The 23,837-nt window shown below is 46.9% G+C and overlaps 1 protein-coding gene across 2 annotated transcripts in view; it reads left to right on the top strand.

The window, feature by feature from the left end:
• Positions 1-23,837, top strand: part of LOC115108090 (zinc finger protein GLIS1-like) — a 129,650-nt gene that overhangs the window by 94,712 nt on the left and 11,101 nt on the right. Inside the window, exons 5-8 of one of the 2 annotated variants that reach the window (XM_029632047.2) lie at positions 6,229-6,390; positions 9,818-9,916; positions 13,386-13,563; positions 16,521-16,707. In XM_029632047.2, the coding sequence (XP_029487907.2) occupies positions 6,229-6,390; positions 9,818-9,916; positions 13,386-13,563; positions 16,521-16,707 (626 nt within the window). Of the gene's footprint in view, positions 1-6,228; positions 6,391-9,817; positions 9,929-13,385; positions 13,564-16,520; positions 16,708-23,837 lie in introns of both variants that reach the window. The other variant, XM_029632046.2, reaches the window with a different exon arrangement.

Raw genomic sequence — 23,837 nt, 5'->3', positions numbered from 1 at the left:
TGCCTTCCTCCGTTGCTGTAACCAGAGCCTTACATTGAGAAAAAATACAAGGGCTCCTAAATATAAGACTCTGGCTGTAACCAATACACAAGCCCTCCAACTGAACTTCCCTCAATCTCAAATGGACTGACGTTTCAGAAACCCCTTCAGAAATATTTTTTGTTTGTTGGCGCAACCATGATTTAAAAGTCAACTTCTGCCCTGTAACATCTAAAGTCCGCCAAAAAAAAAAACCTGACTACTGTTAAGGCTTTAGTACTGGTGCAGTCTAAACATTGTCCGCTCTCATTTGAACGCATTGATATGGATGCGGTTGGTCACTTGGCTGAAACGTGACCCCATTTGTGTTGGAAGTTGAGTGCATTTCAATGGGAACTCCTGCACAGTTTGTCTGTTTTCATACAGGGGGGTACGAATGAATACGGGCCAGTTTCAAGATAACACACAGACAAGGTGTGCCACTGAACCAATGGCACATTGAGGGCATTTTTGCTTTTATGTGGAAAACAGGGAGTTCGGCTTGGGAATGAACAGTTGCTGTTGAACGCTAACAGTGAAGGTCATCAGATCAGCAAATAAGATATATCCTTTTTACTTTTATCAAAGAGAGAAGGGCTGTACTATGGTACGCGTGTGTGACCCCACTTCCCTCTCCCTCTCAAACTGGGCCATAAACCCAGCGATGCCCCGATCACGAGGAAATTACATCTTAGCTCTCTAATGTAATACAGGGCCTGGAAGCTGGCACATATGTAAACGCAGGCCCCTGAGTCTCAACAGGTTAAGTGCTTCCATGACGACTCGACTTACCATGTATTCTGGAGCCAGACGTACCCAAAGTAGTTCTATAAGTCGTTCTATACCAGTCCCGGTTCAAATCCATCATATAGTTCCCCCTCAATCTCCATCAAAAGTGCTAGGATTAATTCCAAATGGTACCTTATTCCCTTTATAGTGCACTACTTTTGGCCAAGGTCCATAGGGCTCTGGTCAAAAGTAGTGCTCTATATCGGGAATAGGGTGCCATTTGGGACGCAGCCCTTGTTGTGGCAGAGAGCAGCTGGTGGGCCATTATGCTGGATGCCTCATTTAGTCATCATAGGAATGCTTCCTGTTGTAGACGATGCCATTCACAAACTTTTTCATCTGCCCCAAACTATGCGGGACCGTGTTAGTGCAAAATGGCTGCTCGGAACAATTTCTTTAGTCATTTACATGACTACTTCCTTCCACCAATTTATCGGCTGAGCGAGCTATCGCCTCGGCAGCGCTCGCTCACTCTGTTCCATCTGGACAACAGTCCTGCCTTAGTCACTGCTGTGTATGTGTGTACTCATATCTCACCATTCATAAATCAAGTGCTGTGAGAGTTTGGGCTGAGGATAAGGGGGAATGACGCAAAAGAAAAACAAAGTAAAGTGTGTGTGAATTCATCTCAATCCAGCATTGAGAAATGGAAAGGAGAAGAAAAAAAAGTCATCCCCCATCTTTGATTCAAATTAGGGCCTCTATTCGCAACAGATGAGTCTGGCTGCTAAAAGGGGTCCTGCTTGGCTGTGGAAATGATATGTGTAAACTATGTAATGCAAATGTTTTAGCGAAGCTGGCTTTAATTTGGTACCCTGACGAAGCACATGAGAAACCTGCCTCTCCTTAGCTGTCTCGTTGAATCATATGGATATAATTTCATCCATTTACGTTTTTCTGCTCTTTGCTGTGGTTGCCACGGGGCATTTGGAAGCAGGCAGATTAAACGCACATGTTTCCCCGAGCCGCAGCCTGAACACTCCGCTCCAGCATTTTTCAGCTGAACAGATCCTGAAGTGTTGGTGGTTTTCCTCGTCGGTCAGCGTATAAAAAGGCACCTTGTGATAAATGAACACACTTCCAGTACCTATTTTTTTTCTTTCAGATTAGAATAATACTGAAAAGCAACCAGTTTAACTTTTTATCTAAGGTTATATTCTGTGGTGGTGTGTTGGATTCCCAGATTAGGCCTTAAGAGAACACCTCACCCCGTTAGAAGCTTAGGCAATTACAGAGCCTCGATGCGTTAGCTGAAATTAATCAAAGCGGATAACCGGTGGGCCTCGTTAAGCCCCGGAGTACCTTATTGCGTTGACTGAAGGTCCTCTCAAAATGAGTAATAGGGATTTCATGCTAGTTAGCAGCCAAACATTTTAATCCCATTTCTTTCATCATTAGTCAGAAGCCTCCGGTCAAACGGATGGTGGTGAGAGCAGGCCAGAAACATGGGGTTTCACTGATATCAAAGGATTCCCTCCTGTCAGCAGCAACACTGGAGACTGTAGCTGTCGAGAGAAAGAACGTTCGAAAGTCATTCCTCACAACAACAAAAAAAGCACATCGAGGAGGTGAGACTTTCGCTTACATGACCTCGATACAGTCGAATAGAGTGCATTTCTAAAGAAATGAACCTCTTGAGAAAACTCTTGTCTCGTTTCGTCTCTCTCTCTCTCTCTCTCTCTCTCTCTCTCTCTCTCTCTCTCTCTCGCTCTATATTTACCTCTCTTTCTTTCTCAAGGCTTTCTATCAAAATGATGTCTGAGATGTCAGCGGCAGCTTTTCTCCCCCCAACGCCATGCAATAAACGGGCGGTTTGTTTCGATCTTCTCCGGCATCTCAGTCAGGCTCTTTCTAATGAGCTCTTTTTAGTAGGTTAGCGGTACACTGCGGCCATTTAGGCGGCCAACTGTTTGGGCTTCTCTTTGCCAGTCAGCATTCATTTCCCATGAAGGCCTCAAGCTCGCTGTACCTTCACAGCCCAGCTCTCTGGGCCCATAAGCTGTCTGTTGTGATCGGCTGCCGGCCCCTCGGCCATGTCAGAACCCACCGTCACCCCAATGTTTACCGAGCTGCCCGAGCCGCCGGTGTCAAACGTGGCTCAGGCCCTGCTCGCCTGCTCCCTTCGTGTGGTTATCGAGCCCGTTTACCTTAGAACCAATCATTCAGAGGGGAAAGCCAAACATGTTTAAAGCAATTCATGTGATTAGCGTCTAAACTGCTTTCACAAATCATATCAAAGACGTGTTTAGAAGAAGCTGAAGTTGTCCTGTGTGGTTTCGACACCTCGGCTGGCTCCACAGGCCTTCCCACCCATACCTTCTTCCTTGTCATCCTGTTTTACTTCTTTGCTCATCCATTTTACGGAAAAATAAACAACCAAATTCTTGGTGACATTTCCCCCCCCCCCCGTACAAAATAGCTTCAATAGCTCTCACACAGCAGCAAAGTTATACGCACGCTGTAGAATTTCAACCTGTGCCCCAGTCCTGCTTTCGACTTTGCCGACACCTTCCCAGTAACCCACCACACCAACAGATGCCATTTTGACTGGCAGGTTAGCAACACCTGACCATGCACAGTAAATGCTCTATGAGCCGGTCAGTAAACCAATGTCCTGTGAATCATGTGCCCTTGCCCCAGTGGTGGGAGTAGGCTCTCAACAGGCGGGGAAACTTCACCCTCCATGCCTGCATCCCAAATGGCTCCCTATTCTTGGGCTCTGTGTGGGCTAAAGGGTGCCATTTGGGACACAGAGCACCGTCTCACTGCCAGCCGACCTCGGGCACTTTAATATCCAGAGCAACACGATTAGCACGCTTTTCTCCACGGACCTATAACTCTCATTTAGCTTCAAATTTGTATTGCGTCAAAGAAAGAATGAAAGACTGATTATTTCCCTTCTACATAAATACACACATTTGGCCCGTCAATAAGGTTTATATTTATTTTCCAAACTCAAATGTTCGGCACGGTATGTGTCTGTCAGGCCTGGCATGCTAGTATAGAGGGCTTCTCCTCTGAGATTTTATTGAACCCCCCCTCAGTCCTATACAGTTGATGACCCTGCCTCTAGAATAATACGACTCCAGTGTGTATTGTGTGGTCTGACACTTTTAGATGTTTCCCAAGCCCTCCGGTCGAGGAGGCCTGAGGAGGCCCATTTCTCTGCCCTGTGTTGATGCAGCATGGTCGGTTTGATCTCATGACATTAGTGGGCTGAAATCTACTGTACATTACATGCCGTATCATGTATTCTGTTGTGATATTTATCCTTGCCCTTTCTACAATCCAAACGACTGCCACTACGTGTGTGTGTGTGTGTGTGTGTGTGTGTGTGTGTGTGTGTGTGTGTGTGTGTGTGTGTGTGTGTGTGTGTGTGTTAGCAGCTTTAAGGTGTCCACTTATCACAACAAAAACATGAGTCTCTATGGGGTTGCTAAGTACGGAGCTGATGAGGAAGCTATGTGAGTGTGATGAGACAAAGGAATCTTCTGGTCTCTTTTTTTATTGTTTGAATAGCACATTTAGACAGGCACGGACACACACACACACACACATACAAAACCTCGGTCACCTGACCCAGCTCTCCCATGACAGGGTTAGGTTTCGTCCATATTAAATGGCGGGGGCTGTGAATAGAGGGCGCTTCCTGCCTGTGCTGTGAGTGAATGAAGGAGGCCATGTATGAGCATTGAGCTCAGATCAGGACTGAAGGGCCATTAGAAGAATGGTGTGTCTCTCTCCTTGGGTGTAACCCGACACTCCCCAGCCCAGTGCGCGCGCACACACACACACAAACACAACACACAACACACACGCAGAGGCTTCACTAAAGGTCAGGGGACAATAGAGAGCAGTTCCTCCCATGTCAGGTACCACTGCTGCCCAGGCTACAGAGTGAGACGACCCTACTAATCCCGTCCCTACGCTTGTGTGCGTTTGCTCGCATGCATGTGTGTGTGTCCACGCCCCTGATCGAGGCATAATGGCCAGGGAGGTGGAGCCGGCAGAGCCCTCAGATAGGGTAACAGGAAAGTAATTGTAACGGAAAGGGCCTTGATGCGATGCTCCTCAGTGGCCCCAAAGGCTCCCATTGTTGTGGACCATGATAGCAACCATGACTGGTATTGATGTCAGGCTGACCGTAGCCAGTGCCGCGAGTCCCCGTGAATAGTTAAGGCAGATTAATGAAGCGGGATATAAGTTACATTGAGGTGTACTGTACTCTACATGTACAGTGGTGCTCCATACACTTAATGGCTGTATGCATAGGAGGAGGAGGAGGATGGCCACTGTCTCAGCCAATCAGCCCTGTTTGTGTTGATGAGTGGGGGAGGATATGCGAGCAGACTCATGAATAATGGGTGTGCTAGCAAATCTGTGGTGTCCATTGGCTGAGTGGATAGGATCAAATGGGCTGAGTGGCCAGTCAGGATCAGATGTAATGGGCTTGTTTACACTCACTGCCACTTATCTAGTTCATCTACCCTCATATACTATGCTCCGCATGTCACCCATTAACTGTCACTGTACAGTATAGGTTTACTGTCGTTTCTCCTGCAACCCCACTACCTGTCTCTTGGTAGTACGGGCTTCCTATCGTCTCCCTGCACTGTAGCCTCACCGGTAGCTACATAGCAAGTTGTAGTAACACTAATACTGAAGGCATGTATATACATATGTGGGATCTAAATTTGATCACCCTGTTGCAGAAGAACATTCCTGCCAGGCAGGAAATGTAAAAATGGTGGTGTATTTCAGGTTTGAAAAGGCTTCTGAAGTTTGTAATTTGAATTTAGAAATTTCAGGCTTGATTTTCCCATAATAAAGATGTACCATCTGCTAGAAAAATCCACATAATAATTCATATTTCCTCCTGTAGGATTATTTTCCTGCTGTAGCAAACTGGCTCAGATTAAGATCCTACATCTGTAAAACACAGATGTGAGGTGTTCCTGGCTCATATGACAATGTCTGAGTAACAAATGGCACCCTATTCCCTAAATAATGCACTCTTTTTGACCAGAACCCCATGGGCCCTGGTCAAAAGTTGTGTACTGAACAGGGGAAAAGGTGCCATTTGGGATTAAATCAATGTAATTTGGTTACTAATAGCTTTTTACTGTGGTTTGTGGAAACACAAGTGCCCAGACCATGTGAAAATGGAAGATTTTGACCATGGCTGGTACAATATCTGTTAGTTTCCATGGCCTGGTGTCATTGTAAGGAAGGGACTCATCCAGCTGTGTGACTGATAGAAGGAGTGGGGGAATGAGTGGGAGCATGCGCTGCTCTGAGTCACAGAGGTACATGGACACAGTGGCTTCATTGTACAGCCTTCCTCTCTTATTGATCTCTCTCTTTCTCTCTCCCTCTCTCTCCCTCTGTGTGTGTGTTTCTCTTGTCTATCCTCTCCTGCAGTTTGAGGGCTGCAGCAAGGCCTTTTCCCGCCTGGAGAACCTAAAGATCCACCTACGGAGCCACACAGGGGAGAAGCCCTACCTGTGCCAGCACCCCGGCTGCCAGAAAGCTTTCAGCAACTCCAGCGACCGGGCCAAGCACCAGCGCACTCACCTGGACACGGTCAGAACACATGGAGACAGCCTCCACTCTGGTTCTACTACCCACAATTCCTACCTCCTGGTTCCTTTCCGCTGTAGATCATGGATCAAGGCTGTTATAAGGGGTTTGAATCAGGGTTCTTTTTAGACACTCGCTGTGGGTGTGAGTGCCCTAAAAGTAGTGGGAGGGGCCATTGTTAACATTTGAACTCTGATAGGGGTGACCTGATTACGGTGTATGTGTACGGGGGATTTTTATTTAACAAGTGTTTGTTTAGATTTCCCTTCTTTTTCCCTCCCTTTCCAAGGCTGCCATTCACTAAACCAAACCAAAAACCAAACTAAACCTAAAGGAAAATGGAATTGTACACATGAAAGGGTCGGTGCCCATTTCCAAACCTCAATGCCCATTTCCATCCCTTGACAGTGTCACAGTTCAATAAGCGAACCATCAGTCAGGGAGTAACAGTCCGTTCTCACTCGCCCCACACTCCCTCCATCAGCCAGAGGCTGTGCCGGTGCCACGACATGCTACAGATCATTAAAATATCACTTCCATTAGTCCGTTTCGAGTCACAGTATGTGAAATAAGCAGCAGTTAGGTTAGCGTGGAGCGTTCGGCTCAGACAGGGCTTTGCCTTGTCTCTGTCTGTTACAGGCGGGAAACCAATGACTGTATATAGAGGAAAGGAAAGCCTGAGTCAGCCACGACTCATTCCTCCTGTCTCCGTTACTCCTCCAACGTCCTACTTTATCACAGTCCACAGGCCTCAACCAGCCTCAGCCCCCCCAGCCTCACTACCGTACTGACACAGCCAATTCCACCACCAGCCCAAGACGCTGATGGCCGCACATTAGCGCCCCGCCGAGAGCCTAATTTCACCGCCCGCCACCCTGACAAACACACTTTGGGGGAAAAATAATTTTCAACTATGATATTTATACTAGAAAGAAGTTGTGTGTGTGTGTGTGTGTTTTTTTTTTCCTTCTCCCTCGCTGGATATTTTCTCCACTCATCGGGTCTGTGTCGGATTGGCGTTGCGTAGGAATAACAAACAGGGCAGAGATGAGTGGTGTCGAGAGCGGCTTGGAATAACAATGTGTTATTTACAGAAATGAGCGAGGTACAAGCGGAGAACCAATAAAGAGGCGTATCACCTTTCACTTTAATGGCCACCTTATTTTCCACTGTGTGGAGAGAGAAAATACATACACCATACAAAAGTATGTGGACACCCTGTTTCAAATGAGTGGATTCGGCTATTTCAGCCACGCCCGTTGTTGACAGGTATCTCTCAAAATCGAGCACTCAGCCATGTAATCTCCATAGACAGACATTGGCAGTGGAATGGCCTGTACTGAAGAGCTCAGTGACTTTCGACGTGGCACCGTCATAGGATGCCACCTTTCCAACAAGTCACTTCGTCAAATTTCTGCCCTGCTAGAGCTGCCCCGGGTTTCATTGTAAGTGCTGTTATTGTGTAGTGGAAACATCTAGGAGTATCAACGGCTCAGCCGTGAAGTGGTAGGCCACGCAAGCTCACAGAACGGGGCCGCTGAGTGCTGAAGCGCAGAGCGGGTAAAAATCGTCTGTCCTCGGTTGCAACACTCACTACCGAGTTCCAAACTGCCTCTGGAAGCAATTTCAGCACAATAACTGTTCGTCAGGAGCTTCATGGAATGGGTTTCCATGTCCGAGCAGCCGCACACAAGCCTAAGATCACCATGCACAATGCCATGCGTTGGCTGGAGTGGTGTAAAGCTTGCCGCTATTGGACTCTGGAGCAGTGGAAACGCGTTCTCTGAAGTGATGAATCACGCTTCACCATCTGGCAGTCTGACGGATGAATCTCGGTTTCAGAGAAAGCTACCTGCCCAAATGCATAGTGCCAACTGTAAAGTTTGGTGGATGAGGAATTGTCTGGGGCTGTTTATCATGGTTCGGGCTAGGCCCCTTAGTTCCAGTGGAGGGAAATCTTAACGCTACAGCATACAATGACATTCTAGACGATTCTGTGCATCCAACTTTGTGACAAGAGTTTGGGGAAGGCCCTTTCCTGTTTCAGCATGACAATGCTCCCGTGCACAAAGCGAGGTCCATACAGAAATTGGTTGGTTGAGATTGGTGTGGAAGAACTTGACTGGCCTGCATAGAGCCATGACCTCAACCCCATTGAACACCTTTGTGATGAATTGGAACAACGACTGCTAGCCAGGCCTAATCACCCAACATCAGTGCCCGACCTCACTAATGCTCTTGTGGCTGAATGGAAGCAAGTCTCCACAGCAATGTTCCAACATGTAGTGAAAAGCCTTCCCAGAAGATTGGAGGCTGTTATAGCAACAAAGGGGGGACCAACTCTGTATTAATGCCCATGATTTTGGTATGCGATGTTTGATGAGCACGTGTCCACATGCTTTTGGTCAGGTAAACACAAGGGGAAAATATCTCCATCACCAGGCTGCATTTTATTCAGTAATATTGTGTGACAATGAGGAAAGTTAATGACAGGGAGTGCAGTCGTTTTTACACCACTGGTGTAGTGATCCAATCAAATGTTATTGGTCGCATACACATATTTAGCAGATGTTATTGCGGATGTAGCGAAGTGTTGCTTTTGGTGATCATGTTTAGTGCCCCCCCCTCACATCTTTTGGCGTAATTTGCACGATAACTTAACGAGAATATAAACCTTATAACAAATGTGATTTTTTTTTTTTTTATTTGACCTTTATTTAACTAGGCAAGTCAGTTAAGAACAAATTCTTATTTTCAATGACGGCCTAGGAACAGTGGGTTAACTGCCTGTTCAGGGGCAGAACGACAGATTTGTACCTTGTCAGCTCGGGGGTTTGAACTTGCAACCTTCCGGTTACTAGTCCAACGCTCTAACCACTAGATTACCCTGCCGCCCCGGGGTAGCCTTTATGTCGTCAGTCTTCTATGGAGCACCAATGTGCTACTCTAAATGTGATTTCTTGTAGTGCTTAAAAATGTTGTCAAATTGAATATTTTATTCAATTTATGTTTTATATTTTCTCTTCACTCTCTTTCTCATTCCTCCTCTCTTGCCCTCAATTTCTTCAATTGCTCTCTGTATTCTCAGCTGAAAGGTAGGAGGCTCTCTTTGCCTTCTTATTTCATCGCATTTCATTACTCTTCTGCCTGTTTTTTTTTGTGTGCATTTTTTGTGTGCATTTTTTGTGTGCATTTTTTGTGTGCATTTTTGTTCTTGATTTCTGCTCTTCTTTGGTAATGTAACATAGTGCCTATGGCCAACGCAAACATGTTCTTGAGTTCACATGTGGTTTTGTATTAATCCATTTTGAAAAGTTTCGGTTGCTTTGACTTGTGGTTGCTTCGCTGCTTCACTGTCGTTACGCAACAACTAGTTGCTTTGAATCAGACACTTACCCTACACTATTCATATGTTCATCATGTTCTATAGAAACCGTACGCGTGTCAGATCCCGGGATGCACCAAGCGCTACACCGACCCCAGCTCCCTACGCAAACACGTCAAGATCCACTCGGCCAAAGAGCAACAGGTGCGTAGAAAGGTAAGAGTGAGAGAATTTACTGACGACCCCCCCCCCAAAAAAAACCTGTCACTTTAAATCAGAGGATGGGCTCATTGTAATGGCCAGAATGCATTGAAGGAGCCATCCTCCCTTCTCCAGCCTTCACTTTCTCACACTGTACATCTTTCGACCAGTTAACTCAAATCAAATCAAATTGTATTAGTCACATCTGCCGAATACAACGGGTATTGTATTCGCCTTACAGTGAAATGCTTACTTACAAGCCCCTAACCAACAATGCAGTTTAAAACATAAGAATAAGAATAATAAATAAAAGGAACAAGTAATTAAAGAGCAGCAGTAAAATAACAATAGCGAGGCTATATTCAGGGGGTACCGGTACAGAGCCAATGTGCGGGGGCACCGGTTAGTCGAGGTAATTTAGGTAATATGTACATGTAGGTAGAGTTATTTAAGTGACTATGCATAGATAATAACAGGGAGTAGCAGCGGCGTAAAAGAGGGGGTGGGGGGGGGGTGGGAAATGCAAATAGCCTTTTGATTAGATGTTCAGGAGTCTTATGGCTTGGGGGTAGAAGCTGTTTAGAAGCCTCTTGGTCCTAGACTTGGCGCTCCGTTACCGCTTGCCGTGCAGTAGCAGAGAGAACAGTCTATGACTAGGGTGGCTGGAGTCTTTGACAATTTTTGGGGGCTTTCCTCTGACACCGTCTGGTATAGAGGTCCTGGATGACAGGAAGCTTGGCCCGGTGTTGTACTGGGCCGTATGCACTACCCTCTGTAGTGCCTTACGGTCAGAGGCAGAGCAGTTGTCATACCAGGCAGTGATGTAACCAACATGCTCTCGATGGTGCAGCTGTAGAACCTTTTGAGGCCAAATATGCCAAATATGCCACATGCCAAATATTTTGATCTCCTGAGGGGGAATAGGTTTTGTCGTGCCCTCTTCACGACTGTCTCGGTGTGCTTGGACCATTCTAGTTTGTTGGTGATGTGGACACCAAGGAACTTTAAGCTCTCAACCTGCTCCATTACAGCCCTGTCGATGAGAATGGGGGCGTGCTCGGTCCTCCATTTCCTGTAGTCCACAATCATCTCCACCCCAGCGGGAGGACCCTAGATATTAGCGCTAGTTCTTGGTTCTCGTTCCCAGGTAAGTAGTGCGTAGCACATCGATGACTTGTAAGCCAGAAAAGGGTCCACTCCGCCATGCGGATCAACCGGATGTTAAATGTCTGACGTTCAAAAGAGACGAGAGCCCCGTTTCGCCGTTGCTCTTCAAGTCAAAGTGAAGAAATTCAATGACGACTGAGAGCATGTCAGGACTCTTGTCGATCTCGTCAGACCACATGCGTCGCAAATGTCCCCAGTAGGTGTAATCATCTCCGCTTTAGTACTTATTCTTCCTCGCGGCTCCGCACAGTTGGTTTAATTTAGCAGAGCCTTTGAAAACCATTTCTCTGACAATAGATCAGGTTGGACCACATTTCGTCATGTTCATGGTCAACAGCCCACTCTTCTGCTGATCGGGCTCGGTAAATATGGGGAGAATGGAGAGACAGAATGGTCTCATTGTGTCTAAAAGGCTTGAGTGGTGGTGGCCGGGCCTGGATAATGTGTTCCTTTGCTTACCATTGCTGTTAAACAGAAACATGTTGAGGCTTGCACCATTGTTAATAAGCTGGAGCTCGAGCCGAATACCCCAGTGGCCAGATGTTGTGGACACATGTCAAACAAACCCCCTCACTCTATCTCGGAACAGAAAAAAAAAGACAATCCAAATCTGTTATAGCGTCATGTTGTGAAAGGCAGAGGCCCAATTAGACTTGATGAATTGTTGCAAGGTGCTCGTAAGGAACGGTTGCCAATCCCCACATGTGTTCGGTCACTTACTGACGTTGTCCGGGTGTCAACTTACAATGTGATGATTGTCGAATCGCTCTGTGATACGTAGAGACAGCGATCCATCTGGAATCTTGATTCAAGGGCTCAGATATAACAGGAAAAGCCTCATGCCAACTGGAATATCAATCCAGACGGGCTATTAAATCCATCCTGAATGAATTCCATTGAATTAGTTCCGATGGCCGCCCTGGCATACTAATCTGTTGGGGTATCTGTGAGCGAGGTAGTGCATGCTTCAAACCGCGTACCTCTCCTCTTGGCTTGCTCCGTTGGCTTGTCAAACCTGTAAACGAGAGAATGGACGAACAGAACGACAGCTAGATGGACTAGTGGTCCTGATCCCTTCTCTTTCTCCGGGTCCTAATAAGTAGGCTGCCTGTGGTCGGGAAAACGGGCCTCTAGGCCTGTCATTTCCTCTCAGTCTCTGTGGATGAGATGCCAACGCTAACGAACTGATTCACTGCTTTTATGAAAGACTTTTGTGCTTGTGGGCCAGTTTACACAAATGTTCTTTTATTCTTACCGTAGCCCTGGTGTTACTTATGTCAGCTCTTACTGGCAGAGCCTCTGCGTCGCTGTCCTCGTAGAGAGGGTTGACATTACACTACAGCCTTTTTAACAGATTCAGTGTAGTTTAGTGTAGCTTATATGTTGTAGCAATCTATAGCTAAATATAGCCTCGTTTGGGATCAAACCCCACAGCCTTATATGGTTAGCGCTGTGCTCTAGTCAACTGAGCTAACCAGCCCATTAGACCAAAGAACACACCTATCCCTTCAGTCCAGCCACTGTCCAGCCACACCGTAGAATCATGTTGGATTTTTTTTTTTAAATACCTGCCTTTACCTTCAGATTAAAACCAGGCATTCGGTGTGATCAACCATGTCCTGACGTCACCACCCCGCTGGGCACACACGGGTTGGATCAACATTGTTTCCACGTCATTTCAATGAGCTGACGTTGAGCCAACACGGAATAGACGTTGAATTGACGTCTGTGCCCAGTGGGACAGCTCTGAAGGTACTTCTGCAGATGAAGGGGAAGAAAGACATGGTTGTTAGGATTCCTGCAATGCACTGCCTTGGCATGTACCATAGCCTACGATAACATTTTACTACAGCGCAAGCCACTGCACTGATGTATAGACGAGAGTAAACCATTTCACTGATCTGTAAGACAGACTACCGAGCTATCATTCCAACTGATGTAGATTAACTTGAAACCACTGGTAGCTTAATATACCCAGGGTTGGAATTTAAAAACGTGGATTTAGATTGGTAACTAAAACCACTGGGAATGCAGGAAATCAGCTCAAAAACACATTTTTCATGTCATAGTAATGTTTTCACTTTGGGAGCAGTGTTCCCGAATACGCTGCCCCAATTCCACCCTGGCATGGAATGGGTGATAGACTGCAGTTTCATGTGTGTTTGCTCACCCAGATACAATTTGCAGAAAGACAGTCATGCCACATGTCATGGCTTGGTGTTGGTATGAAGATGTCCAACCAAACTCTGAAATGTATTGTATTGTATTGTCCAACAACCCCTCCCCTTCTCTGCTTGATTGACAGCTGAGGCCCTGCCCCCACCTGGAGCAGGACGTCTTGAGTGAGTGTCTGTCTGTGCACCACCCGCAGGGCTCCGCCCCCTCTCAGCACCAGCACCTGCACTGCCCCGCCCCCTCGCAGCAGCATTTGTTCAACGGGAAGGATGGCCGCTCCCCGGGACTGTGCCAGGACATCTTCACAGGTGCACGGAGGTCACTCTACCCCCCCCCTAACCCCTCACCCTTAACCTGCGAACTCATAACCCCAGACCCTAACGCTCCAGGTAAAAGGTGCCTGTAGGATCTAGGATCAGCTCAGCTTTCAGATCTAGGATCGTCTTTCTTTAAAATTCTAACGCAAAACTGACCTTAGCTCAGCCTCTAGGCCAGGACAACTTCATCCTACTCCAACCCTTAATCCCCAATTCACCAACCGACACACTGACCTATCTTTAATATTACAGTAAACGTTGACATTTTGACATGATAGACTGGTAGTAACTGTCTCAGTGCTGATTTCCAGCTTTGAGGACAAATTGGCCTGAGTGCCTTCTGCTCAATCTCATGCTGAATGTGATACCTGATGCATTAATTAGAACTGATTCGGTTTGGAAACAAGTCCTTTGTGTTTTACGAGAAACTTTCGCCTCACTTCCTGCTGGTTGAGGCCGCTGGTTGAGAGTTACTTAGGACTGGAAATCAAACTGAGAACATCTACAAATGGCTAACATTTATGATTTGCAATTAATGCTGAATATGAACATTTTCCAATTCACATTCTTTTTGGTTTAACTTGGAAGTCTCTCTATGGAGATCCCATAGACTATACTACAGTCAAATGGCTTGCGAAAGAGAGGTTGATGAGCAGGATCAAATATAGGGTTACTATGGAGGAGAGGAGAGATGCCCTGCAGTGTCCACAGTTTATGGACACATCTGTCATTGTTTGCTCAGTTTGTCCAATCCAGACTCCCCATCTCTCTCTGTTATTGTTATGGGACTATGAAAGCTCCAGTTGTCTTTGATTATTGAATCGATGCTTGAAATACTGGCATCTTTTCTTCTCCTCTCCCTCTGTTTTGAGTGGATGTGTTGCTAGCTCCAATTGTGACAAAATGTGCAAATGGTTTCTAGCCCGCAGGAGCTGTTGTGTTGCTGTGGCCGTATTGGTTGATTAGGAGGCTTTCGAGGACGACGGGTTTGTTAGGGTTTACGCCAGGCGAAATGAAATGGGATTCATCATTGCATGTGTTGAGCTTTGTTCTCCAGCCAACAGAGGGAGGAGAGTCAGCAGGATGGGCAGAGTAGGGAGGCTCTTCAACGTTAACACTTCTATAGCTGACAATGAGTCGCACTTCTAGTTGCGGTGAATCTTATGTTTCCTGTTGGTTGGTTTTTAAAATGGCTTGGTATTTGGTATCTGTAGGTTTTAGTTTCTGAGGCTAAAGAGATGTTCATTCGGCTCAATCTTACTCAGGAAAATATCTTTGTTCCTTTTAGGACCTCAGTCAGTGTGTTTCTGAATGTAATTCATCTGCTAGAGCACATTACTGCAGATGACCATAGGTCCATCTCAGTGTGACAGGCTTCAAGTCAGGCTATGCTGCCTACTAATTCCACCACAAACACCGCCCTAACCACTCATAACCCTACAGAACCCCCTCCTAACTCACAAAGAACCTTCACAAAACTCACAGAGAAAACTCTCTGAACCGTCACAGATACGTGTCAGAACCGCCACAACCAAATGTTCTCAGGCCCGTCACATAGCCTTCTCAGAACCCACATGAAAAGAAAACACTTAGAATCGTCACAGAGCACTCCTACGATCATCCCAAAACGCGCGGGGGAAACCCTGCACCGCTGAGGCTTGCGATGAAATTGAAGCAATCGCAGCGATTATTTGTAGAATGTTTGCTGGTCTGGTAGCAGATGTGGGGGCTAAAGGGGAAACCATTTAAGGTCTGTGATTGATGATTTTGGGGGTAATGAATCAAGCTTGTAACCATTTCAGAGAGCTGTCAGATAGGCCCTGCTTCCACTTGAGCACAGCTGGGGGAACAGTACTGCAGAAACCAGGAGCGCTCCTCTCGTCTCCGCACCGCCTCGTTGCCCTGGACAGTCAACGACACTACGCTGTCCCCCAGGACACTGGCAAATACATCGCAGGCAGGGCAGATTGAGGAGAGGAGAGACGAGAGAACAGATTTACAGTACAGGAGGAGGAGTGAGAGGCAGAGGGGGCTGCTGACTTCACTGCCTTGACCCTCTTAGGCAATCTGAGAGCCCCTTGGACAGAGCTGAGCTCTTTCAACTGGAGCTCTCAGTAGAGCATTCAGCTGTCATTGTGATTTGTCATGAGCCTGAATCGCTATCCAACTGAAGTACAGATGTGGAATCTTAATGTGATCACCCTGTTGCAGGGTGACTTTACTGCCATGCAGGAAATGGAAATGTAGTGTTTTGACATTTAAAAAGGCTTCTAAGGTTTGTAATTTCCACTGTGAAATTTCAGACTTGCTTTTCCCTTGTGAAAATATACTGTATATACCGCTGCAAAAAAAATGTGCATTAATTATAATCCACACAGTAATTCACATTTTCTGTTGCTGCCGGATTATTTTCCTGCTGTAGGAGACTGGCTCAAATTAAGATCATAGATCTGTAGCCTGACTCTTTTCTGATGCTCAGACAGGAAGGTCAGAGGCATTTAAACTGCTACAAATACTTAGGGACTGGCACAGGGGCACACACACATACGCTCGCACACACACACACACACACAGACAGACGCACACATACAGAGAGATCCCGAGCCAGAGTGCCAGTTCTCTCAACTCCACTCATGTTCAAAATTCCTATAAAGTCTTCTCAACAGAAATCGTAACACTATTGTACTAAATAGTATTGTAACCAGAACAAAACAGTTTAAGGACAACCGAGGACAACCCCTGTGGCAGCACAAACAATGTACTGTAAATCACAAAACACAAAACAACAGAACATTTTCTTTTTCCAAAGCTCTCACTGATTGGACGATCAGTTGTGAAAACAAAAGCTTGTTGCCTTGAAAAGCTTTTTAATTTGATCAAAGGGGAAGGTGGTCGAGTGAGGGACTCAAGTTTGCACATTTAGTGAATGAACTTTGTTGGTCTTTCAGGCCTGTACACTGGCTCCAGCACTCCCCACCACGGTGTCTCAGTGGAGCTCCTCTCCCCAGGACCAGCCCCCACCCCTGGCTCAGCCTCCGCCCTTGACCTGCCCCCCAGGCAGCCCCGTCTGGACCGGGACCTGAGCAGCCCGCATCATCTGTCCCCTCTGTCCACCATGGAGAGCACACGTGAAGGGTGAGTCCCCTATAACATACTACTGTGAAATCATATATGTACATCATATCACACATGGAATTGTGGCCGCAGGTCACATACCGCAGGAGGTTGGTGGCACCTTCATTGGGGAGAACGGGCTTGTGGTAATGACTGGAGCGGAATATGTGGAATGTTCTCAAGTACATTAAACACATTGTTTCCAGGTGTTTGATGCCATTCCATTTGCTTCATTCCTGCCATTATTATAAGCCGTTCTCCCCTCAGCAGCCTCCTGTCACATACCTACTGTCACAAACCTACTGATTTGTTTAACGCACACATAAACACAGACAGACACGCACACATAAACACAGACAGACACGCACACATAAACAGACAGACACGCACACATAAACACAGACAGACACGCACACATAAACACAGACAGACACGCACACATAAACACAGACAGACACGCACACATACACACGCACACATAAACACAGACAGACACGCACACATACACACGGACACATAAACACAGACAGACACGCACACATAAACACAGACAGACACGCACACATACACACAGACAGACACGCACACATACACACGCACATATAAACACAGACAGACAAGCACACATACACACGCACACATAAACACAGACATGCACATATACACACGCACACATAAACACAGACAGACACGCACACATACACACGCACATATAAACACAGACAGACAAGCACACATACACACGCACACATAAACACAGACAGACACGCACACATAAACACAGACAGACACGCACACGTAAACACAGACAGACACGCACACGTAAACACAGACAGACACGCACACGTAAACACAGACAGACACGCACACATAAACACAGACAGACAGACACGCACACGTAAACACAGACAGACAGACACGCACACATAAACACAGACAGACACGCACACATAAACACAGACATACACGCACACATAAACACAGACAGACACGCACACATAAACACAGACAGACACGTACACATACACACATAAACACAGACAGACACTCACACATAAACACAGACAGACACGTACACATACACACATAAACACAGACAGACACACACACATACACACGCACACATAAACACAGACAGACACGCACACATAAACACAGACAGACACGCACACATAAACACAGACAGACACGCACACATAAACACAGAAAGACGCGCACACTTACACACGCACACATAAACACAGACAGACACGCACACATAAACACAGACAGACACGCACACATAAACAGACAGACAGACACACACACATACACACACGCACATATAAACACAGACAGACAAGCACACATACACACGCACACATAAACACAGACAGACACGCACACATAAACACAGACAGACACGCACACATAAACACAGACAGACATGCACACATACACACGCACACATAAACACAGACAGACACGCACACATAAACACAGACAGACACGCACACGTAAACACAGACAGACACGCACACGTAAACACAGACAGACACGCACACATAAACACAGACAGACAGACACGCACACGTAAACACAGACAGACAGACACGCACACATAAACACAGACAGACACGCACACATAAACACAGACATACACGCACACATAAACACAGACAGACACGCACACATAAACACAGACAGACACGTACACATACACACATAAACACAGACAGACACTCACACATAAACACAGACAGACACGTACACATACACACATAAACACAGACAGACACACACACATACACACGCACACATAAACACAGACAGACACGCACACATAAACACAGACAGACACGCACACATAAACACAGACAGACACGCACACATAAACACAGAAAGACGCGCACACTTACACACGCACACATAAACACAGACAGACACGCACACATAAACACAGACAGACACGCACACATAAACAGACAGACAGACACACACACATACACACACGCACATAAACACAGACAGACACGCACACATACACACGCACATATAAACACAGACAGACGCGCACACATAGACACGCACACATAAACACAGACAGACACGCACACATAAACACAGACAGACACGCACGCGCATGCACGCGCTTTCTTTCTCTCTCGCTCTCACACTCACACACACACACACACACACACACACACACACACACACACACCATTATAGCATATTGTACACTTCATCAATATTATCACGCTGATCCCAGTGCAGTGTGAGGACACTTGCGAAATAGAAACTCTGTTATGTGTCATCCAAAATCAATTCCCATTTTAGTGCAAAAACTATATTAGCGCCCACCGTCAGATACATCCTATCACTTTAGCTGTCGTAATCCAAATCCAAACCTAACTGAGTCCCAAATGGCACCCTATTCCCTATGTAGTGCACTACTTTTGAGCAGGGCCCATAAGGAGTCCCGTAGGGCTCTAGTCAAAAGTAGTGCACTGGGGGGTTCCATTTGGGACGTAGCTTAACCGTGACCCTTCAGATACAGCGCTCACAGGAAAGGCCACAGTGAGGTCAGAATGATGCGGGCCAATAAGATCCGCTCTGTTTCTGGCATTGTGTCCAATGATCCACAGGTCCATTCGAGTCCCAGCTGGGGGTTTACAGAGTACTCCCAATGACCTAACGGTTTGGCCCAGGATTTAACAAAGGTTTTAAAGATGAAACTGTCAAAGCAGTGTGGTGATGACTCCTCTTGTGGGTTTGTGTAGCTCATTAACAGCACTTGACCTTCAGCTCTTTAAACATACTCCATAGCTCTTTAAACATACTTTAGCTCTGTCCGTGTAACCTGTCGTCACTTTTACTTGACATGTACTGTCCGCGCCGATGTGTGTCAGCCAGTTCATTCTGAACAAGTGTCGATTGTATTTAGTAGAGGCACAGTCCTAACAAGATTCCCCTTTTCGAAAATACATTTTGGCTAGAATTACAGTATAGCGGCGTAATGCTAATACAACACCTATCGTATTATAATTCGTAGCATTGGAGTATGATAAGTGCAGTACCAACTAGGCTCCTCTGTGTTTAGCATGGAGTGATTATCAAACACATTTCCCACCATTGCTCTCTCTCTCTCTAGGTTTACTTCAGTTCCTCAGAGAGAGATCAGTTCCAACTCTCTCTCTATCTCTCTCTCTCTCTCTCTCTCTCTCTCTCTCTCTCTCTCTCTCTCTCTCTCTCTCTATGCATGTTTCCTATTAATGTCTATGATTTCCCCAGAGATCCAGCAGAGCACAGTAACAAAGCCAACGTGTTGTCAGGAGGCACTGTGTGTACCGTACAAAACAACCAGAGGGAGAGAAAGTGGAAAAAAAAGAAATTCACCATTAAAAAAACATTTGGAGGCAATGGGGATACAATCAAGCATTGCAAAAAGTGTAACAAAAGAATAGTTTTACATAAGCATGGTGTGTGTGCGTGCGTGCAGTGAGATGTCATGGTAGGCCAGGCCCTTTCTGGAAGGTGCTGTGTTTTGTCAAACATTGAAACAGCAGGAATAGAACTGTGTAGAATTACAATGTGGTTTCAGGATTCCTTGGTAAGTAGCACTACATACGCACACAGTTACTGCCACTGGGAGAGAGATGCAAAGTGTGTTGTTAGGATATTGTAACACCAGTTAGACAACACACACATACAGTTGAAGTCGGAAGTTTACATACACTTAGGTTGGAGTCATTAAAACTCGTTTTTCAACCACTCCACTTGCACGGTGTCACCAGTACGCGCTCATAGCCCGGTTGGCTATAGGCCAGCCCCCCGCAAATGCCAAGTGAGAGTGGGCATGAACATACTTTGGTGCGAAAAGTGCAAGTCAATCCCAGAACAACAGCAAAGGACCTTGTGAAGATGCAGGAGGAAATAGGTACCAAAGTATCTATATCCAAAGTAAAACGAGTCCTATAGCGACATAACCTGAAAGGCTGCTCAGCAAGGAAGAAGCCATTGCTCCAAAACCACCATAAAAAACCCAGACTACGGTTTGTAACTGCACATGGGGACAAAGTGTCACGTTCTCACCTTAGTTTATTTTTTACGTCTTTGTGTTAGGTTGGACAGGGCGTGAGTTGGGGTGGGTTGTCTCTTTTTTCTATGTTATATTTTCTACGTGTTTGGCATAGTATGGTTCTCAATCAGAGGCAGGTGTCGTTCGTTGTCTCTGATTGAGAATCATACTTAGGTAGCCTTTTCCCACCTGTGTTTTGTGGGTGATTATTTTCTGTTTAGTGTTTTCTGCACCTTACAGAACTGTTTCGTTTTTTTTCACGTTGTTATTTTGTATTTCAGTGTTCAGTAAATAAACATCATGAACACATACAACGCTACGCATTGGTCCGATATTTCATACTCGTCGTCAGACGACAAAGACAACCGTTACAGAATCACCCACCAACCAAGGACCAAGCAGCGTGGTATCGGGCAGCAGCGATCTCTGGACTAATGGACATAGTAGGAGATTTTGGACGGAAAAGGACCCTGGGCACAGGCTGGGGAATATCGCCGCCCCAAGGCAGAGCTGGAGGCAGCGAAGCTGAGCAGCGGCGATATGAGGAGGCAGCACGGCAGCGTGACAGGCACGAGAGGCAGCCCCCAAATGTTGGGGGGGGGCACACAGGGAGTGTGGCAGAGTTAGGTTGGAGACCTGAGCCCACTCCTCGTGCTTACCGGAAGAAGCGCAGTACTGGTCAGGCACGGTGTTATACGGTCAAGCGCACGGTGTCACCAGTACGCGCTCATAGCCCGGTTGGCTATAGGCCAGCCCCCCGCAAGTGCCAAGTGAGAGTGGGCATCCAGCCAGGGCGTGTTGTGCCGGCCCAGCGTGTTTGGTCTCCAGTACGCCGTCTTGGGCCAGGGTATCCTGCGCCGGCGCTGCGTGCTGTGTCTCCGGGGCGTTGGGAGGGTGCAGTGCGTCCTATGCCTGCGCTCCACCCGTGCCGGGCGAATGTGGGTATTGAGCCTAAGGGAGAGGTGCGAGTGGTATGCACCAGATCTCCAGTGCTCACCCACAGCCCGGTTCAACCTGTGCCAGCACTCTGGATGGTCAGGGCTAAAATGGTGATCCAGCCGGGAGGAGTGGTGCCAAGGCTGCGCGCCAGGGCTCCAGTGCTCCCCCACAGCCCGGTCCATCCGGTGCCTCCTCCAAGCACCAGGCCTCCTGTAGGTCTCCCCTCTCCATCTCCTCCCTCCAGGTTCGTCCGTCTGTCCTGAGCTGCCAGAGCCGCCCGTCTGTCCTGAGCTGCCAGAGCCGCCCGTCTGTCCTGAGCTGCCAGAGCCGCCAGTCTGTCCTGAGCTGCCAGAGCCGCCAGTCTGTCCTGAGCTGCCAGAGCCGCCAGTCTGTCCTGAGCTGCCAGAGCCGCCCGTCATCCAGGAGCTGCCAGAGCCGCCCGTCAGCCAGGAGCTGCCAGCGCCGCCCGTCAGCCCGGAGCTGCCGGAGCTGCCGGAGCCGCCCATCACTCCGGCGGTGCCGGAGTCGCTCTTCACGCCGGCGCTGCCGGAATCGCTCTTCACGCCGGCGCTGCTGGAGTCTCCCGACTGTCCGGGGCTGCCGGAATCTATTCGGGACCGGCTGCAAAGGTCCCCAGTCCGAGGTGGGCGGCGAGGGTCGCCGCTCCTAAGGCGCCACTTAATTGGGCAAAGACTATGATGGAGTGGGGTCCACATCCTGCGCCAGAGCCTCCACCGCGGACAGACGCCCACCTAGACCCTCCCCTATAGGTTCAGGTTTTGCGTCCGGAGTCCGCACCTTTGGGGGGGGGTACTGTCACGTTCTTACCTTACCTTACCTTACCTTTTTTTATGTCTTTGTGTTAGGTTGGTCAGGGTGTGAGTTGGGGTGGGTTGTCTATGTTCTTTTTTCTATGTTATATTTTCTATGTGTTCGGCCTAGAATGTCAATCAGAGGCAGGTGTCGTTGTCTCTGATTGAGAATCAATCCTTTTCCCACCTGTGTTTTGTGGGTGATTATTTTCTGTTTAGTGTTTTCTGCACCTTACAGGACTGTTTAGTTTTTTTCACGTTGTTATTTTCTATTTCAGTGTTCAGTAAATAAACATCATGAACATATACCACGCTGCGCATTGGTCCGATATTTCAAACTCGTCGTCAGACGACGAAGACAACCGTTACACAAAGATCATAGTTTTTGAAGCCGAAGAACACCATCCAAACTGTGAAGCATGGGGGTGGCAGCATCATGTTGTGGGGTGCTTTGCTGCAGGAGGGACTAGTGCACTCCACAAAATAGATGGCATCAAGAGGTATGAAAATTATGTGGATATATTGAAGCAACATCTCAAGACATCAGTCAGGAAGTTAAAGCTTGGTCATAAATGGGTCTTCCAAATGGACAATGACCCCAAGCATACTTCCAAAGTTGTGGCAAAATGGCTTAAGAACAACAAAGTCAAGGTATTGGAGTGGCCATCACAAAGCCCTGACCTCAATCCTGTAGCACATTTGTGGGCAGAACTGAAAAGGCGTGTGCGTGCAAGAGGCCTAAAACCTGACTCAGTTACACCAGCTCTGTCAGGAGGAATGGGCCAAAATTCACCCATCTTATTGTGGAAAGCTTGTGGAAGGCTAGCCGAAATGTTTGACCCAAGTTAAACAATTTAAAGGCAACGCTACCAAATACTAATTGAGTGTATGTAAACTTCTGACCCACTGGGAATGTGATGAAAGAAATAAAAGCTGAAATAAATCATTCTCTCTACTATTATTCTGACATTTCACATTCTTAAAATAAAGTGGTGATCCTAACTGGCCTAAAACAGGGAATTTGTACTGGGATTAAATGTCAGGAATTGTGAAAAACTGAGTTAAATTTTAGTTAGCTAAGGTGTATGTAAACTTCCAACTGTACATACACACACACACACCAACATGATGAGATATTGGAAGTGAGACAGGGGTCTCTTTTTCAGTAAGGTTGATGAGGACCATCTGAAATATACCGCTGTGAGTAGATAATGTAAGTGGAGAAATCTTCCTAAATTTCCATACAAATGAAGATCAAGTGCCTAAGTGATCGTTCTTGTCCACGCCTGTCTCTTTGCCCACCCAAAGCTCCTACTTGTACGTCTGTGATGTGATGTGATGAC

The sequence above is a fragment of the Oncorhynchus nerka genome, linkage group LG24 (assembly GCF_034236695.1).
Source record: "Oncorhynchus nerka isolate Pitt River linkage group LG24, Oner_Uvic_2.0, whole genome shotgun sequence".
Classification (NCBI taxonomy): Eukaryota; Metazoa; Chordata; class Actinopteri; order Salmoniformes; family Salmonidae; genus Oncorhynchus; species Oncorhynchus nerka.
The sequence above is the reverse complement of the archived record's forward strand: the minus strand, read 5'-3'. Positions and strand labels throughout refer to the sequence as shown.